The 20,398-nt window shown below is 39.9% G+C and overlaps 1 protein-coding gene across 1 annotated transcript in view; it reads right to left on the bottom strand.

The window, feature by feature from the left end:
• Nucleotides 1-20,398, bottom strand: part of HHIP (hedgehog interacting protein) — a 119,495-nt gene that overhangs the window by 87,181 nt on the left and 11,916 nt on the right. Inside the window, exons 3-4 of the mRNA XM_019534418.1 lie at nt 12,178-12,334; nt 9,682-9,883 (exon numbers count right to left, since the gene is read on the bottom strand). Coding sequence (XP_019389963.1) covers nt 9,682-9,883; nt 12,178-12,334 — 359 coding nt within the window. The remainder of the gene's footprint in view (nt 1-9,681; nt 9,884-12,177; nt 12,335-20,398) is intronic.

The following is a 20,398-nucleotide window of genomic DNA, read 5'->3' as shown; positions in this document are numbered from 1 at the left end:
TTGTAAAGCTGTGCCAGGGTCCCGCAATGACCTCAGCTAATTCCCTCAGCACTCTGGGGTGGAGATCATCAGGACCAGCTGATTTAAATACATCCAGTCCCTCCAGAAGTTCCCTGACTAGATCCTCACTGACCCTTGGCCTAGGTGCGCCTCCCCTGGTGCCTGGGAGGGAGGCCCAGTGGCGGGGGTTGATCCGGTCCCTGCTTAGGAAAATGGAGGCCAAGAAGTCGTTAAATAGGTTAGCTTTGTCGTCTGGTGTGATGACCAAATTTCCCAGCATGCCTTTCAGGGGTCCCACGTTACCCAGTACCTTCTTTTTGCCCCCTATGTATTTAAAAAAGGACTTCTTGTTGTCCTTGATCCAGGAAGCTATTCCCAGTTCCATCTCTGTCTTGGCCTTTCTGACCAACCCCCTGCATCCCCTAGCAACTGCGGTATAGTCATCCCTGGTGATGAATGTGGTTCACCTCACTGAACCACATGCAGTTTCCCAGTTGCTTATTCTCCTTCTAGGTAGTCCCATTACTTTTTCTCTCCTAGCTGTCCAGTGGCTTCACTTAATCACAAGGGTACTCCCAGTTGTGCTGCCCAGTGACTAGGAGATGATCATGGCAAATGGGTGAATACAGTTGAAAAATCTGCTGGGGGAAGACATGAATTTAGAACCCAGCTCTTTCATAAGAACACTCTTACACAAGGCTTATACCACCATGCTATGAGCAGTGTTAAACAGTCATCAGTTAAGGGGGGGTTTTGCCAGTTACAATTTCAAGAGACTTTCATGATACTTATGTTCCTCATCACAAGAAAATGAATTGCAGCAGCTGAATTGCAGACCATACTAAGGGCCCTTACAACATAAGGGTGCCTATGCACAAGTGGAATTCCAGTGCATCAAAGCAGACTTGATTAATCAAATCTGCTGGAGCTTGGCAATTCCCATGCTCCAGCAGCCTCCTCCAGTGCATCAACATTCCTATGCTTAAAAATGGCAGTGGGGGCACTTGAACTAAAGCTCATCAAATTTTTCCATTTTTAAGCACAGGGACGCTGATACATGAGATGCGGCAGCACTTTGATTAGAGAGGCTCTTGGAGCCACTCTAATTAAAGCATTACCCCATCCCCTCTACTTGGAGCATGTGTAAAAGTGCCTTTGTGTCTGCACCTTAAAGCTCTTTAACTTGTGCTAAGTGCCCTCTGAGCATCTCAAAAATATACCACTTCAGGCAAGGGTTAACTCTGGGTTATGCTATCTAGCTTGTGTTAGGGTAACTTCGGTCTGCTCCATGGAGATAAAACAAGCAAGTTGTGTGCATCCCAGGATGCACCACTCCCAGCCCCGCTCACCCAGAACAGGAATAGAACCCAAGTGTCCTGTCCTGCCTGCTAGCCATCCCTCCCTGCTCACCAGCGCCCTAGTAGCAAGTCGGAGCAGTGCAGGCAAGAAATGGTATTAACCCTTAACGTACAACAGCATGTTCTAATTTTAACATCATTCAACATACCGCAGATTTGATATGGTTTACCTTTAGATATCATAGTGGCAGTATGTGCAGTAGGGTAAGCTTAGCCACACAGGGTGGAATTTCGGCATGTTAGTGGTATTCAGGCTGTTACACAGAACAAAGCAGAATCTTGTTTAGTGACTTAGACCCCTAAAAGCTGTGCGAGTACAGATGGCAAAGTAGGATTTAGTCCCTCATGTCTGTCCCCTGGGAGATGAAGAAATAGAATGACACTGATTTTATTAAAAATGTATCTCACTGAGTTGCAGTTAATTTTGGTCTCATTGTTCGTTAATTATTTGGTTACATTGTAAACTTAGTTCGCTGTCTTGTTATGGAAGTTTGGCAGTGACAGTTATAAACTAAGGTTAAATAACAGCATCCATTTCATACCTCATTTTAAGTTATTCATAACTTCCTGAAACTTTCTATTGTTTGTTCTCTGACTAAAGGTGAGCTTTTCTTGAAAGCCTAAAGAAAACTGTTTTAGCCATTTCTAAGCATAAAGACAGTGAAAACAAATTGTCTTTCCATTATATACTGTTAAAAATTTTTTTTGAACATGCCATCATTAAAACAGGGGAGATATTGAAGCTGAAGCTTGAATCAGAGACTTTGTTTTGGAAGATGAAAAATGGGTTAAAAAGAGTCCTGTGCACACATTAGGGTGTTGAGGGCTCAAATTCTGATGCCTCAGGCAATAATTAGGAAAAAAACAAAACAAAAAACACTTGAGCACCTCCTTAAATCCTGGCACCTTGTTAAAGTTAAATATTGATGTAAGTGCTATGGTAAATCAAGATCACAACCTCTGCAGATCTCAGGGATACTTAAATTGTGTTGTGAAAACACACAGGACAGAGTAAAGGTTTCAATGCTAACCCTGTGGCCTTGTGCAAAACACCTTTTGGAGGTAAAGAGCTCATTTTTGGATTGGCCCAAGCAGCTTTGGAATATTTAGGGTTTTTTAGGTAGCACATCTAATACCTGCTAGTAACCTTTTGTATGTTTTTGCTAAGCATTTGAACTGCCAATGAAAAAAATGGGCCTATGCTACCTATGCCCCATATTTCTCTTTTCAGCCTAACCCTGATATTTGGTCAGCTGTTCTTCCTAACAACAAGCCCATTGAATCAGTGGATCTATTTTTGAGTAAGAATTTGTTCAATTGGAGGAACTTAAGTTCTGACAATAATTGACTATCAAATTTAGCTAAACTTTATATGTTCATTAGGACAAGGAGAGATTCAGTAACTAAAACTGAACGCATGTACTTAAAATAACTTAAGTTACAAATGTGTATCTTTAATTTGCTTCAGAAAAGAACTGACTGTCAAAATAATTGCAACAAATTATATGAATATAACACACTTAAAAAATGCTGGAATCATAAAAGCATGCACAGTCCATTTTACTAGATAAACTGAAAGTAGGAAGAAACAAAAGTGCAGATGTGGTTTAAGATTTAGGGAAACTTTCTATTAAATTTTAAGCCATTGTGACAAGGAAAAGAAATTCATAGCCTGGGGGTGAAGCAGAAGGTGATTGAGGTCAAGAAGTCTAGCTCATATATTGTTAACAGCCTATCTTCAGTATCATTGCACTGACATATGTTTTCTGTTTTGGAGTTTTCTTTTTTTCCTCAGAGGCCTCAAAGACTATGTCCTTTTATCATAGTGTTTTCATTATCCTTACTACTAAAACATAATTATTTGTTTAAAAAGAGTTGATCTCCTTACAATATAACTTGGCATGGCATCTCTATAAGGCAGTTTTAAGGATGCCCTGTTTGCTAAGATTTCTGCTTCAGACAATTTGTGTAGCAAATGAAACAGAACAGTATGACTTAGGATGCAGTTCTGTTGTAGATCCTATAATTCCATGGTCAATAGATATACAAAGCCATGGATACCAAAAGGTACAATAAAATAAAAAGGATTTAGGAGTCACAGTGCACAGGCAACTGAACATGAATTCTCTCTGCAATGCTAGCCAATAAGAATAATGCAGTGCACAAATAAGGAAGTTGTGAGTAGGAAAAGGAAGATGATTTTACCTGTGTAGGTTGCACTGGAGAGACTAAAATTAAACTATGTTCTGGCATCCATGTTTTAAAGAGAATGTTAAGAAATTTAAGGACATGCAGAGAAGAGATGCAAACCTTACTTGGAGAAAAAATTTTAAGAGCTCATTGTGTTTAGCTTATCACAGAGAAGATTGAGAGGTGACTTTATTACAGTTTGTAAGTATGTTCACAGGGAAAAAATACCGTGATCTTTAATTTGGCAGAAAAAGACACAGCAGGAACCAATAACTGGAAACTGAAGCCAGACAAATTCAAATTACAAAGAGGGTGATTAATACCTGAAACAAACTGCCATGTGAAGTGGTGAGCTCTTCACCTGTGTTGTCATGAAATGAAGACTAAGGTCCAATTTGGTCACAGAAGTACCAAAACTTAGGGTGCTTATACATGTGCAGTGCACTGGAGCAGACTCAATTAATTGAGTCTGCTGGAACATGGTAATTACTGTGCTTCAGGAGACTCCAGCATCACATGTAGCAGCGTTCCCATGCTGAAAAATGGTGGCAGGGCATTTTACGAGCTTTAGTTAAAGTGCTGCTGCCACTATTTTTCAGCGTGGGAACACTGACACACATGATGCTTCAGGTGCTTTAATTAAAGTGGCTCTCAGAGCTGTTCTAATTAAAGTGCCCCCTGACTCCTGGAGTAGGTCTATAAATACCTTAGATGGTGGAATATTTAAAATGGAAGTGTTTTAAGCCAGGAGGTTTGGTGCAGCTGGACCAAGTTTGGGCACCTATGACCCCTACATAAGTTAAGGGGAAACTAAGGACGTGTCTACAAAGAAAACTTACTGTGGCGGGCAGCAGTGTTTTAAGGCACACTGCATTACCCTGCATAGACTACCTCCTAAACTGGAATCAATGTGTAAGTATTGATTCAGTGCTGCTGGTGGGCTAATTAGAAGTCCTGACAATGCTAGGAAGGGTAGAAATGTTTGAGCCAGAAATACTCATTTAATGTGTCTGGAGTAAAGTGGGTCCAAAATATGTTGGAAGCAAAAGTTAATTTTGCAGCTGTGTCATTTAGTTCTATCTATGGCTTCCAAAGACAAGCAGAAAGGACAGCCAGGTCAGAAAATGCAATGCTAGAAGAGCACATCTGCCAGCCAGGCTGCCAGTGAGGATCACTGATTTGGAGGTGTGAAGAAACAAGTTGTTTCTGGGCAGGGGTCTCTAGGGTTTGGCTTTTCTTTCCCCATGAATCTTGCATCTCTCTGTATTTGAGAATCCTCCCATAGGGTTCAGTTCATCCACCTTTGACACAAGAGCATATCTTCCTGCTATGATGAAATACAAGCTTAGTTTTAATGTGCTTGTGCCAACACAACATGTAATTCTGAATGTATATACCAACTTCCTTTATTCTGTTTTTTTTTTTTTTGGAGGGGAAGACAGCTGCCAGAAGTCCACAAAGTATATAAGTGGTGCCAACCAAAGTATGTAAGTGGTGTCAAATCCACTGCTGGTGATGAAGGTACCGGCGTCATAGGAGGATCATTGATCACTATCTGCAAACTCTGGGTAGATTGAGCAACTTCATATGACTGTCAAAATACATAGCTTACCAACCACATTAGAAAAGTAGAAGCACTTTGGCATAGAACCCCGTGCACTACTGCTAGCACAAGTGATTGTCAAATTCAGGGATGTCAAATTCACCTTGCATCTCTAGCGAGATCTGGACTCCAGGGCTCCTTGTCCCACCCATCACTGGCCACATCCTGAAATTCATTGGTCCATCAGTAGCCCAGGGAACCAGATGGTGCAGTTCTGTGGGCCGGATCCAATCTAAAGGCTTTTTCACAGCCCAACTTTACAATATAACCAGTGGCTCCCTTCATTCCAGTGTATAGATTTCCCGTCTATGGATCTGAATACAAATACTGTGATAAGGGAGCTAATGCTAGTCAGACTAGGACCAACCTCCATGGCTATTTCTACTGCAACACGTCCTTCTGTCTACCCGTCTAAAATAGGCTTACCATGACCAACATTCCTCCTCACCAGCACAAAATGAAGAGAATGGTTAACTCATTGCAGTTTTGCCTTTATCCTTCTAGTCTGAGCTATCTTAAAAAAGCACAAGTTTAAAAACCTTTCTAACGGTATTTCATAGACATTACATAGACATTAGGGCTGGAAGGGACCTCTGAAGATCATCAAGTCCAGCCCCCTAATTGTTGCTTATGATTAATTCATGTGCAGATGTATAAAAATTATGTTTTGCCAGATAAAACTTACAGCCATAAAAATTTGAAAAAATCATAATTTGTTATTGTAGTGATTAGAGGGTATGTGTTGGTTAATGCAAATTAAACAGAAAAGTCTTAAACTGCTGTTTTCAGGGGTGTTATTATATGATCGTTCTTCAAATAAAATTGTTATTGGATTAAGATGTTTTTGGGTTAAATTTGATATTTTTTACAAAATGTGAAAACTGTCTTTATATCCTTTTCAATAGACAATCTGCATATTCAATGCCAGGGTAAAAATATGACCTGTGTTATCCAGGACTTGTCAGACTAGATAACTGTGTTGTCCCTTCTGGCTTTAAAAGTCTAGTAATTTGTGAAAATAATGTGAAAACAGTAAAAAAGACTTTACACCATTTCAAAAACAGTTCACCTTGAATATTTTGGGCCTGATCACATATGACTAAGATTCCAGTGACTTCATTTTATGTTTGATTAATGCTGATGTAAGAGGAGAATCAAACTCATGGGTGCCTGTACATGACCCCAAAGGCTGCTCCAGTGTGCTGTAACTACAATTAGAGTCTGTTAAAGCGTGGTTATTACCGTGCTTCAGCCATCCCCTGTGTCTCGTGTATCAGTGTCCCCACACTTCAAAATGGAGGCAGGAGTGGTTTAACTGAATCTCATTTGACCAGCTTTAGATAAAGCACCCCACTGCCATTTTGAAACATGGGGACACTGATTCACGAGATAATTCAGGCACTTTAATTAGAGCAGCTCTCAGAACCACTTTAATTAAAGCACCCCACCCTCTACCTCCAAGGCATGTATAAAAATGCCTGTTGTTCATAAGAAAAATATACACAAGTAGCTTCCATTACACTTACATTAATGGAAATGAAGTATGTCTTCTGTACTGTAGAGAAAAAAAAATCCTTTCTTCAGACAGATTACATACAGGTACATTGCCTTTAAAGACCCTAGCCATTCATGGATAATAGTACCAACATCTATGTATTAAAGTTCTATTTTGCCATCTAGCAAAATAGGCAAAGATTCTGGAGAAATACTGTACTATGCATTTAAAAATCTGTAAATAGTGTATGTAGTAGCAAGGCACAGTGGACTGGTTCAATAATTCTCACTCTTTGAATATGTAAAACTTTAAGAGATACTCTGATATTCTTGACTGTACATCATGGGCACTAGCTACTGATCCTTTGGAAAGCTGGGCCATAAAAGAGCACTCTTATTTACTGGTATCTACCTCTTAAATCACATTTCGAGATAAAAGAAAGAAGTAGCAAATGCCCTTGAAGTATGACTATGTAAACAATTACTGTATTGCCACAAGGATGTCAGCCAGCTTGGGAAGGGAGGTAGCCCACAAGATGTCATATGTTATGATAGATACTGTTAAATGTTTAAGAGCTTTTAAGAATAATTATTAGAGATGACTTGGCTTTATTTATTCTCTCTTACTTTTGCAGGTAACTGAAGCTTGTTAACAGAACTATGTATACGGTGAAAATGAAAAAATCTTTCCATCAGAAAATTGCCAAGTATCTCTTAGCTGATTTTCAACATTGCTGAATGCTCAAGTGATTCCCACAGATTTGAGTAGCAGCTGCTGGGCACTTAGTCCTTTTGAAAAATCAAGCTACTTATTGGGATGCACATAAGAAAGTAATTTGAGATTGCTTTGTTGGAAAACCCAGCCCATTTTCCAGTGTACATCCTTTACTAATATCTAGGTCAGGAGTTGGCAACCTATGGCTTATGGGCGAGATTTGGCCCACGGAGCCACTGGATCCTGCCAGTGCAGTGGGGGCTTTGGCAGTGCTCGTTGGTGATGGGGCTTTGGGGGTGCTGCACAGCACTGTGGCCAGGCAGGATGGCACTTTGCCCATGCTGCACTGCAACTGGGTAGTGGAGAGAAGTGGCAGTGGGGAGAAGCTGCAGCAGTGGCTGCAGTTAGGTTCTAGCACAAGCCTGCTTTGGACCCAAGCTGGGTCATTCTGGTCTGGTGTCATAAAATGTGGCCAACCTGTGATCTATATAATGCTCTTCATCATGGTATTCCTAGTGCTTTATATTACATTTCACCATCACACTTTTTTTTGGTGGTATGTCTTAAAATACAATGTAGTGCCATATATAGGTACCTAAGCTTACTCAGAAGGAGTGTAATGGGGTTTGGCACTAACGTGACCATACTGCTTATAATATTGTGCCATGTAGATGCTTTGTTTGTTGTATATTTTGTCAATTTGTTTTTTTCTTCTCCTGGAGCTCTATAGCTGAAGGTTCCTCCACGGAGAGAAATGAAATGGTTAAATGAATCACAAAATCATAGGACTTAGGTATTTATTTTAAACAGAGTCATATTTTGCACATACACTACTCTGTTTCAAACCAAGAATCATCCAAACTCCTCCTGAAAAGAGGTGATCTGAAACCAGGCCATTGGTGTTATATCTGAAATATAAAATGACTATTTACCATGCGCTGTGCTATTTTGATTAATGTAACTCATTTTTCATTGTTTTTGAAAATTATGCCAAGAAGCAAGTGAAATCCTTTCATCTAAGGAGGCTGGCATGTTGTTGTAGTTGTGATGTTCCAAGAAATGTATGAGAGAGAAGGATCTTTTATTGGACCAACTGTATAGTTGGAAGAGACGTTGGACAAGCTTTTGGGCATAGAGGACCCTTCTAGCTGAAGCATCCCTAAGTAAAGACACTTTATGCCAAAAGTTTTTCCAATATTTCTTCCAACTACACTGCTGGTTCAGTAAAAGATATCACAAAAACCTCTTCATTTCTACCCAGGAGAACTTTTATAATCTTTTCTCCAATGCCTTATGAAGGATGTTTGTGCCTGAAAGCTTGCAATTAAAGAAATTTTTTTGCAAAAATCTTCTTCGTCTAATAAAAGATACCATCTCTACTATGAGTCCTGATTGTCTTGCCTCTCAGTCATTTAAGGAGACTTTTGTGACATAAGCTGCTTCTTGACAGTAGTATACATGACAGTAAGTAAGCATTGAAATAAAATATAGACCATTCCCATATGAATATCTTGTGTAAGACTTGCAAGTCGCCTAACAGTTTACTTACCCCATGATTTTTTGTCACACCAGAAATCCTGCTTAAAAAAACTCCACCACATTCACTTTAATGGCCAACTACCAGGGGTCTACTCCAGCTCCTCTTAGAGTCAGTAATAGACTTTCAGTTGACTTTAATGAGAGTTGTTACAGACAGTTGTTATTTGGGCTTGCAATTGGAGATGAAATAACTTTATTAGGTACACATAGTGTACCAATCATTGGAGAGTAGCTCCCAATCTAATGGATAGTTTGTGAGACATTCTTGGATAGGTTGTAGAAAAGAAAGCTCCTCCTTCTTAGGTGGTGTGGTGAGAAGTATCCCTCCTGTTTCCTTCTACCACACCATTGATAATAAACATTTCAAATTAGAATAATTCCTTAAATTCCTTAAATGGGACAAACTTGGTCCCATTTATGTTAATAGCAAAATTCCATGCACTTCACTGGTAGGATAATTGTGCCTGAATAATATAAATGTAGAGACAATGTTGATTCTGGTGTAATATATTTTTGTGTATCTTTAAGGTGGATGGCAGATTAAAATTTCACTTGAGAAAAAAGAGTATTTTGTTAAGTCACTTTCTTTGTCAGCTGAAACTCTGCCATATTTTAGAGAGATTCCTATATTCTCAAATAGTCTTTTTAAATTAAAATATTTTCCTGAAAAAACCCTGACTCCATTTACCCATGAATGTTTTGAATGAAATTAAATGTGCATGGTGAGTGTGCATAATGAGATTAAACTATACAAATAGTGAGAGAGAAATAAAAATTCCAACCTTTATTCCACTTTGAACAAGCTTGTGTATGTCCAGAAAAAGTTCCTTCATTATCTCCCCCTCAGGAGTGAAAATCTTGACATATCCCTCCTTTTCAAGGATAAAGAGACGATGAGATCCATCCCCACAATGCACTGCTCCAACAGGCTGTCTCAACCCACTCACAACCTCTTGAATACAGAAGCAGTTGTGCTTGTGTTTTCTAAAGAAATTTGAAAAATAAAACAGTGAAAACTTTGTTTCATTTCTCTAATAAAATAAAGTTATCAGAACCAGTATATATTCCCACCCCACCCACCCCAAGAACTAAAATTTGAGAGTCTTGAAATTGTACTTCAACGTTAGTTAAAAAAGGCCAAACAGGTTCTCCCTTCAAATGTACCCAGTCAATGGAAGTAATCTGTGTACATCCAAGAGCATAATTTGGGATTTTATTACTGAGATCTATGGGAAAGTATAACTTGATCTGAGATAGAAGATGGGGAGAAGGAGAAAATATGTTAAAAGGCAGGAAAGTTAATATTTTAGGAAAATTTTGCCCTAAAGTAAGCACTGTAAATTCTAACAACTTTAAAATTTAACAAAAGTTGTCACTTAAAATCTTTTTTAAGTGGATGACTTATTTTGGAGCATTATTATTAAATATCCTAATCCAATTTATTCACAACAGTGGAAAATTCAGAAGAGAAAAAATGGAAAGTCCTATACTATATAATGAAAGAATTTGTTGATAATATATCAATATAGAGAAAATACTTCTGTCAGATGCTATCTACCAGTAGTTACAGAATTCAGGCCAAAATGACACACATGAATAGGGTGACCATATGGGACTATGGGAAATCCAGGACATCCACCACTTCCCAAGTTACTGGCACAGCTGCAAGCGGAAGCACAGCACCATGGTGCACCAGGCAGTGCCTGCCTGCCTGTCTTCCTGGCATACCACATCACTCTGCCTCCCCACCAGACTGTACCCAATGCCTCTGCAATTCTGGGATTCTTGCTTTAATCTTCACCAACTGGCCTGTGAAATCTGGGACTATTCCTGCTAAGCTGGGATGTTCAATTACCTTACATATGAATCAAAGAATTGTAGAGAAGTAGGGCTGAAAGGGATCTCCAGAGGTCATCAAATCCAACCTCCGGCCTAAGGCAGGATCCTCCCTATCCAAACCATTGTATACAAACCATAATCTAAATTTTACATAAGACTACTATAAACCCTGACACAACAAAGACCTAACACTGCAACCTACCGCAGATAAATCAGAAGAACCAGGGCAGCCAGTATCCTGCTTCTATGAAATGTTGCCAATATGTACTCAAGAGATCTCAGGTACAGGGCCACAACCCTTGCTACAGAGGAAGGGAAAACCCCCCGGAGTTCATACCAATCTGACCACAGGGTAAAACTCTTTTCTGACCCCAAATACGGCAATCAATCTGACCCTGAGCAGAGGGGCAGGACCCTGTAGCCAGGAGCCTCTGGCTTTGGTCCCAGCTGGATCACTGGCACTCCCCAGTCAAAATCTCCAGTCTTGGCTGCAGCCAACACCCAATGCCTCTGAAGAAATCTTAAAAACACCATGACACATGTACCAGAAAGCAGGGTAGGGGGTAACCAGCAAAGCCCAGAAGCATGGGAAATACTGATAATAGAACATAAACATTCCTACAGACCAACCTCTTCTTGAACACCTCCAGTGATGGAGAGTCCACCACTTCCCTAAGCAGTCTATTCCACTGCCTCACTGTTTTAACACTGAAGAAGTTTTTTTTTTCCAGAAATCCAATCTAAACTTACTTTGCTGCCACTTCAAGCCATTGGTCCACGTCCTTTCTGCAGCAAGTGAGAAAAAGTGTTTTCCCTTTTCTTTATGGCATCCCTTCACGTACATGGAGACTGCTATTGTGTCTCCTCTAAAGCACCTTTTTCACAAGCTGAACATGCCTGGGTCTCTCAGCCTCTCCTCATATGACTTGCTTTCCAAGCCTTTTATCATCTTTGTTGCCTGTCTCTGGACCCTCTCTAACTTCTCTGTGTCCTTTTTAAATTGTGGAGCCTAGGCCTGCACACATTACTCCAGATGAGGGCTAACCAGTGCCAAAGAGAGAGGTACTATCAACTTGTTTATCTTTCCATAGTGCTGCCATCCAGCCAGGTGTCACCCATTTTATATTTGTGTTTTTGATTATTCCTCCCAAGGAGCAGCACCTTGCATTTATCTGCATTGAACTTCATCCTGCTAGCTCTGGCCCAACTTTACGATCTGTTGAAGTATGTATGAATCATAGAGAAGCCAGGCTTGTAATACACTGTTAGTAACCTAAATACTGAAAAGTCTTAAAGTTCAAATACACTAACAGCAGCAGAAGAAAATAACATCTGGAGCACACAGCTGCTAAGCATAAGCACAGACTGAGCTGATTCACTGTGAAAACCACAAAGATTTGTCAGTTTTTTTAGATTAAACATCATTTATCTTTATGAACCTGCTGATCTCTTCCACTTTGTCATATTCTTCCATCTGGTCCAAATAGTTAGAAGCTGGGCCTCGCACTTGTTTTCTTGGGAAATCTGGAAAGCACAAGCCACCATCTTTTCTTGCATAGTAAAAGCAAAACTCATCAGCTGTTGTTTGGAGAATACCTTAAAAATGTAAAAGAGCAGAAAAATATTCAGCATATTATCATATCTGCTTGTTTTGAGCCTTCAAGCTAATCTTCATGTGGGGTATAGTTTGAAGGAAAAAAAAAAATTTTTTAAACACAGGTCTATGTTACAGTAAAGATTTTTTTTCTGGAATAAATACAGATACATAAATGGCTTTCTTGGGTTAGTCTTTTGACAGCTTTGATTTAAAAGGGATTAAAATGGCAATGATGTTACATGGAACATGGGCATTGAAAGGAAGCCATTCTCCCTTATGTTCAGGTTGTTCAGTAGTTCTCTCCAAAGAAGAGAACTACTAATAAAACAGAACTTGATTTCTATTCTGTAACTTGTTCAGCCTGTGTTTAATTTTGTCCACTAACATGGGGGAACCCAAAGTCTAATTCCTCAGCCTCCAGCACTTCAAAAAAAGGAGTGCTTCATATTGCTCTGTAGTCTGATGAAATAGCTTCTATAAGTGATCTTAAGCTGAAAGGAGGTCTTTTGGGTTTGGGGTTTTGAACCAACAAAGAAAAATATGTGGAAATAAAGATCTTCAAGGAAGAGTATTACAGCTCTTGGCATTTTACAAATTTCAAATGACAGCAAGAATATAACCGTCTATATACCCATTTCTAGAAAACTTGATCCTTGTTAGCCACATTTGCATCAGAAAGTAGAATTTGGCACTTTATATACGTGTGGGGCTTCTGGTAAGATGTAATAAGAGGCCCTAATTTAAAAATCTTAAAGTTTCCCATGCCTTGCCAGAATAATGAAAAAGGGGAGTTGTATGGGCCAGGACATCACAGCATATACAGAATCCATAATGGTGTGGCATACTGTAAAGGTTTTATTGGCACTCAGTTGGGATCATCTGCATGTGGCCTCACCACATATGAGTAAGGAACTTGTCCCAGACTCATGCCAATAAAAGCTTTGGCCTGCAACATGTAATTAGAGCTGGTCATGGATTTTTATTTTTTTTTTGACAAAACGGTTTTTTTGTTGGGAAGTACCAGTTTTTTGAAATTGCAACTTTCTACAGAAACACATTCGTTTCACCAAAACTTTATGTAGGAAAATTTTCATGTCTAGGATGGAATTTCTGGTCAAAATGAATGGGAGAGACAAACAGACAACAAGATTCATCCTGATACAGGTAACAGTTGAATGGTTAGCTTATTTTCCCAGTGGGAGGTAGGAGACCTTGGTTTACATCCCAGTTCCATCTGATTCTGAACAGAGAATTGACTTTGAGTTTTCCACCTCTCAAATGTATTCATAATCATCAGGTAATTAGGTATTTTGTTTTTTCATGAAGAAAAAAAGGAGCTTGTCTTCATTCATATACAGAATGGAAAATTATTTGAAATGACAAACATCCTGAAAGAATAGGAAAACCAATTTTCACTCAGCTCTCCTTAGAATTGTGTTTGTCTTAGGTGAATCTTATATTGGGATTCTTCAGGACTCTCCCCTGTAAATATCCTGTTTATTTCAAATAATAAGCTAAAATTTGCTTTTGGATTATATAAAATACTTGGAACACATGATAGTGGGTTGTAATACAAAGGTTTGATAGGCATGAATTTGGTATTTTAGTAAATATCAACTGCAAAGAGCTGGAAAGAGAAAATCAGGAGAAACTAAGATAAATAATTTTCATATGAAACAATTGAAGATGAATCATGGAGCGATAACTATCAAAGCTTTGTAGATATCATGCCAGACTCAAAGGTAATCCAAAATTCTATTCAATTATTTGATATCAACAGGCATAATTTGAAATTTAATAATGTCCTACTCTACGCATCATAAACATTCAACATAAGTATGATGGAGAATTGGAGTTGGAGAATTCAAAAGCTGAATATGTCATTTTATTCAGGTCAGCTATTCTGAATTTGAATGTCATCACTATAACTAGGAGTACAGTTTGATCACTGTGTAGCCAGCTTATGTTCATCTCTAGTAACAGACAGGTATAAACTCGTTTAACAAATACCTTATGGAATTCCCTGTACTTATACATAATGTCACAGCTTTATGCCTTTGGTTCTTTTTATTACGATGTATATTTTAGCGTGTATAAAAGTATGAATTGTGCTGCACTTGTTTTTGCCATTCAGCAAACCCAGCTCTTTCTTCCCTACAAGCACAAGAGATAATCTGAGGTTGCATTTGGTAAAATCCTGTTTCTACAAATTGGGGTTTAAGCTGAACTGTAAACACTTTGTGTCACTCAGAGACTAAATGGTTAAGAAATAATGGAGCATCAGTTGTACATTATCAGTGATGTTTTCAAAACTGCTCACCTTTGGCCTAATCTACTGCCATTAACTTTAGTGGGAGTGTAATTAAGCCAATGCTGAGTATTTCTGAAAATGCAACTCTTTCCATCTCCCATCTAGTAAAAGGTGCTGCCAATGCATAAAAGGTGAGAATTTGGCCACTATGTTGTTCTTGGTGAGAAAAAAGCTACTTACAGAAATATCTGCTACCATATCTTAGGCCCCTTTTAGACATTCAGGTAAAGGTGTTATAAGATCTGATACATGATCCACAGAATTGCACCTGCTGCTTTGTCACACCTGCATAGCAGGAAGCATGATTGTGGGATCCAGCAGCAGATATTGTCACGCCTTATAGGCAGGTACAGCGGGAGCCTGGAATTGCCACCCCAGGCTCCCCCTGCACCAGCAGGTAAAAAGGTCCTGCAGCTGCAAATTCTATAGTTGATAGAACCTGCAGCTACGGCAGCCCTGAGGCACCTCCAGGACCCAAAGTCTACAGCCAAGGGACACTCAGTCCTGGCAACTGTAGCCCCCTCAGCTGCGGAAGTTCTAGCCTTGACTACACATGGTGTACCCCTCTGGCTAAAAGCTCTGTCACCTGACCCAGTTCCCAGCCACAGGGGGAGGTCTTGCTACACATGCAAATTAAAGCTGGATTGCAACCAGCTTCAAAGTTATTGCACATTTGCCAGCTCTAATTTTATAGCTGGTTGGAACTTTTATGGTGTGATAGTTAGTTTGTACATGTAGCCAGTCTAAATAAATTGTGCATTTAACCCTGTAATTGCAGGGTACATGTAATGTGTAGAAGGGGCCTTATATATAGACATACAGACTGGTTGAATAAAGAAATAATTATAATGCATATGGGGGTCAAAAATCTGCAGTATTGTTCTATTCCCCTGTCTATTATATCCATTTATTGTCTCTTGTCTTTTGCTTGGATTGTGAGGACTGACTTTTTGTTTATACTTGTACAGCATGTAGAGCACAGTCAGGCTTTGTTCCATGACTGGAATTCCTTGGACATTTATAAATGTGCTCTGGGAGGTGGGGAGGTTGGGGGATGGTGGGGATGCTTTAATTAGGGTAGCTCTGAGAGCCACCCTAATTAAAGTGCTTGCAGTGTCGTGTGCATTGGAGTCCCTGTGCTGAAAAATGGTGGGGGTGCTTTAACTAAAGCTCATCAAACCAGAGTTAGTTTAAAGCGCCCCACCACCATTTTTCAGTGTGGGGACACTGATACATATGATGCTGGAGTCTGCTGGAGCACTGTAATTACCTTGCTCCAACAGACTCGATTAATCGTGCTGTAATTACAATGTGTCAGAGCAGCCTCTCTGCATGTGTATAGGTGTCCCTAGGCACCAGGGTAACATCAATTGTAAATAGTAATTTTGTTCATTTTGTAGTGAAATACATTTGCTGCTGATTTTTCTGAGAGCTGACTAAAGACTACAGAGTTTGGCCTTCTGTGAATTTCTGTAGCTCTTACTATGTTTTTAAAGAACCATACATGTCATTACCAATTTCCTACCAATTGTAGGAGTGTTGACACAGCAATGACTGTACTCACACAGAGAAAACCTCAAATCACAGAGGAAAGACAAAATGTAAAGTAACGGTACTGTACACTTCAAAGTTTTGCACAGGCCTGTATTTGACATACTTTGCAGAATTACTGTCCTGAAAACAAGAATCACGCTGTCCGTGAGTCATACGGGCCTTTCAATCAAGGAAAAAAAATTAAGAGTTTCTGCGTTATCAGGGTTTTAGAAGGAAGAGGAAGTTGCATGATTCAAAGCTGTATGCACATAGAATGTTTCTCTGATCCCAGATCCAGTGCTCATCTCTAATCTCTATTGATCTACATTTGCAATTCAACTCTCCCACTGAGTTGATGTAGTCTTCACTAAACACCACTCACTGGTCTTACCATCACTGGATTATCCACCTAACAGTACTTTGTCTCCCCCAGTATCACTCATCCTTTCTCTTCTTTTACCTTTCTACTAATTCTTTACTGTCTTTCAGTCTGTCAAAATCCACAATAGAACTAGTAGAGAAAACCAAGACAAATTTCAGTGGCATTTTCTCAATTTTTTTACTATTTTTTTCAATATTTTCGATGGCCAAAAATCATGTTTTGGTGAAACTCATCCAGACTTTAAAATCTGAAAAAAATTATTGAATTTAGTCCATGGAATTTTTCCTTCAGTAAGGGAAGAATTCTGTTTCCCTTTGTGCACCAAAATGGCAGATTTCTAGCTGTTTAAGTGGTGTTTTTGGTACTTATATACAGGTTCCGTTTCTATTATCCCTTCCTCATGAGTTCATAAGTGTGCATACATAGACTGAACATTGCACAATAGAAGACTGTACACTAGCCAGGCACATAGGTGACTGTGTACATGTGCCCACTATGTACTTGGTGTACTTGCAAGTGTGTGAGAGTCACAAAAACGTAGGTGGCTAGAGCCTACATCTCTGACTTTCCAGCAGTGTGATAACCACCATGACACAGGTTAGGCATTATTTAATTTGTTCTCTAGAGTGCTTTTTGAAGCTGGCAGGATCAGGAGGAAGAGCACAAGCTGTAGAATGTATGCTTCAGTGAGATGCCTGCTGCTCTTGAAGGAAGTAGGCCCTGGATTCTAGCCTGATCCTTGCATCTAATGGGGCAAAAACTTACACGTTGCTCTCCATCTATTTTATCCAATGACTATTAAATGCAAGGGCCAATTTCAAAAGGAGCACTGAAGGTGGGGTTGGATAATGCTTAACATGTAGCATAGTGCTGTTCTGGGAAGCCAGAGAAATATAGACTTAAAGCCCCTCCAGTCATAGGAAACAAGAACCGAAGTGTCCTTCTTCCTGGCTAGTGGACTTAACCACTCAGCTATTAGGGATAAAACATGGAAGGCTGTCTTCCATTTTTTCTAGGACTTACACTCGGGTATGGACATACATAACCATATACATGCCTGACCATGGCAAAGCCTACTAGGCACATTCAGTTTACATGCATCCACAGTGCAGGGGTAATAGAATCAAAATGGGTGTGTCTACACATGCTTTTATGCACACACATGCTTAATGTGCATTAGCCTAATGTGCATTAAGGTGATTTAGGTGCGCGTCTACACATGCACAAGCTAAGGTGCATTAACGCATGTGTGCAGACCATCTTGGGACTTAAGTTCACTAATGCAACTTAGCTATTCATGCATAAATTTGATACCTGCTTTATGCAGGTATCAAATTTAGGCTCTAATAGCATAACATTGCCATTTTAAGGCATGTTAAGGATTTGCATGTGTAGACACATGCCCTTAATGCGCCTTAAATTGGGCTAATGTGCATTAAATGTGCATGTGTAGACATGTCCAAACTATATGTAAGAGCCAAATTATCACTATATGGCTAGAAAACTGCTACGTAAGTGCACAAAGGGAAATAGTATTCTGCCATAAGTTCCCCCCATGCTCTTCAATTTTGTTTTTTTATCCATTGCCTAAGTTTTTGTCTCTTTTCAATATGAACTTTCTATCACACATAATTTCTTTTTCCTTTTTCCTGTTGCAAGGTTCACCCAGCAAACTCTCAGTCTTGCCTGCTCTCACCAACTCTACTCTGTTGCTGCAGTCATCCAGCTAAGTACTGATGGCAGTTTCACTCCTGCAATTTTGTCACTTTTCTGCCATCGCAATTCTCCAGTCAATTCTGCAGTTGCAAAATTGCAATCACTACTGCCTCTTTTCCAGTTTTGACCACTTCATCCTTAAACTTTTTCCTTGCTCTGACCTCCTTTACTCAAGATTGCAACAATACCAACAGAATATGATGGGACCCCTGCCCTAGTACTTCTTATGTCCAATCCCTGGTAATGCTCTACTCCAACCTTTTTAAGCACAAGATCACTTTTTGAATTAAAATGCAACCCAGGATCGATCTACTGCTGCATGGAGCTGGGGCAGAGCTGTGATCCCCTGCCTGCACACCCCTGTCCAGAGCATGCAGGCTACAAATTGTGGCTCTGCCCTGGCTCTGAAGCAAACTGCCCCCATCCCAAGTTCCCAGTGGCTCCAGAGCAGCCCCCTGTTCTGCTCTGCCACATGCATTGCCAGTGTGGCTCAGGCTGGTCTCAGTGACAACTCCAGCCTGAGCTTTCCTGTGCAGGTGTGGCTGGGGTCTCCATGGAGACTCACCCAAGCCATGAGAGCAGGGGCTGCTGGGAAACAGAGTCCAGCTGCTGGTCAGATCAGGCTTTTTGCCTATCCCTGTTTTATACCTAACTTCAGCTTGAAAAACAAAAAGATGGGGGACTGAGACTGAGATCAACTGTCAGAGGCTTCACAACCAACCAGTCAATCATGATCAACTGGCTAGTGACTACTGCTCTACTTTATCACCATTACCAGCACTGAGATTCACAGCTCGCTCTCCTTTTCTGACCACTCCAAGTACCCAAGCAAACCTATGCCATATGGTCTCATGTTCCCCATCATTCCCACTTTCACCTTAAAATTGTTCTCCTTTTCAGATCCTTCACAATAAGGTTTTGCCTTTCAACTCAGGCTCTAATGCTTATATTCTCTCTTCAATCATTCATTTCCAAGTTCCCTAACATGCCATGTACAGCTGTTGTCTGGAATTTCTCTCTTCCAGGTCCCCCCTAGACTCCTCTAGACACCTTCTGTCAAAGATGATACCAGCCTATGGAGAAAGTAGGAAGAAAGCATACTGTCCACATTTATCTTGGCCCATGCACAGCATCATCTAGTCCATTGACTTTAGTTAAGCTACACTTATCTATACCAGTTGGATAAAGGCCCATTGCCTTTATTTCTGTTACTTATTCTTAAGATTGAGAATACAGTTTTACATTGGGTAAATGATGCATAATTCTAGTTTCCTGCGATTTTCTTGCTTCATAATCAAGGACTTTGAAAAGTTTCTCAAGCTATAAGGGAATATATTTTTGCCATCATAGGTAAAAATATTGACAAAACCATATTCACTTCTCTCCTTTCATCTATTGCCAGCATCATGGAGGTGATTCCAGGTAGTTGTTCTTTCTGATAAAATCTTTAGGGGTTATCAGGGGAATTCCACCACACAACCTACTCCCCCAATTCCAGTCATTTTTCAGATGATAGTAAATGGTCTTTTTCCATCACAAACACACGTGCACACATTAAGTATCATCGCATACATGCAACAGCAACTGAGAGTGGCATTGTTGCAGCCTATGCAATTGAGGGAACATAACTCCGTATGGATTTTTGTTTAAATGTCTAGCACCTGGCTTCTGATGCCATTTGGTTTGGGTGCCATTAATTTGATTTAAAACAATCCATATGTAGAGTCTAGCTTTCGTAATATTGGAATATGGATTCACATACAATTACCTCAACCCACTTCTATTTAGAACAAGAACAGTGAGGATAATGGAACAGGTAGGTTGTTGAATACCTACCAAGATTGCTGTGCTTTCACACTACCATTTTATGGGTGCTTTAGAAGTGAAAGAAAATGTCAATTTTAATTCAAAGGGACATATGGTCCCCTTATCTGGGGAGCTCTTTAGATTGGCTCCTAGATTTTGGCAATAAGCATGTAGGTTGGGAAGGGAATCAACTCTTCAACTCCTGCAGCTGGTGTGAAACTGCTCTGTGGCTGCTCCTTCGGCTCAAGCTGCAACAACACTTTTGGTCCTGATGTACCTTTTGGCAGTAAGAAGGAAGAACTTGAGAATAAGTTT

The sequence above is a fragment of the Crocodylus porosus genome, unplaced genomic scaffold (genome assembly GCF_001723895.1).
Source record: "Crocodylus porosus isolate Cpor-Errol unplaced genomic scaffold, CroPor_comp1, whole genome shotgun sequence".
Taxonomy (NCBI): domain Eukaryota; kingdom Metazoa; phylum Chordata; order Crocodylia; family Crocodylidae; genus Crocodylus; species Crocodylus porosus.
Note: the sequence above shows the minus strand (reverse complement) of the source record. Positions and strands in the feature narration are given on the sequence as shown.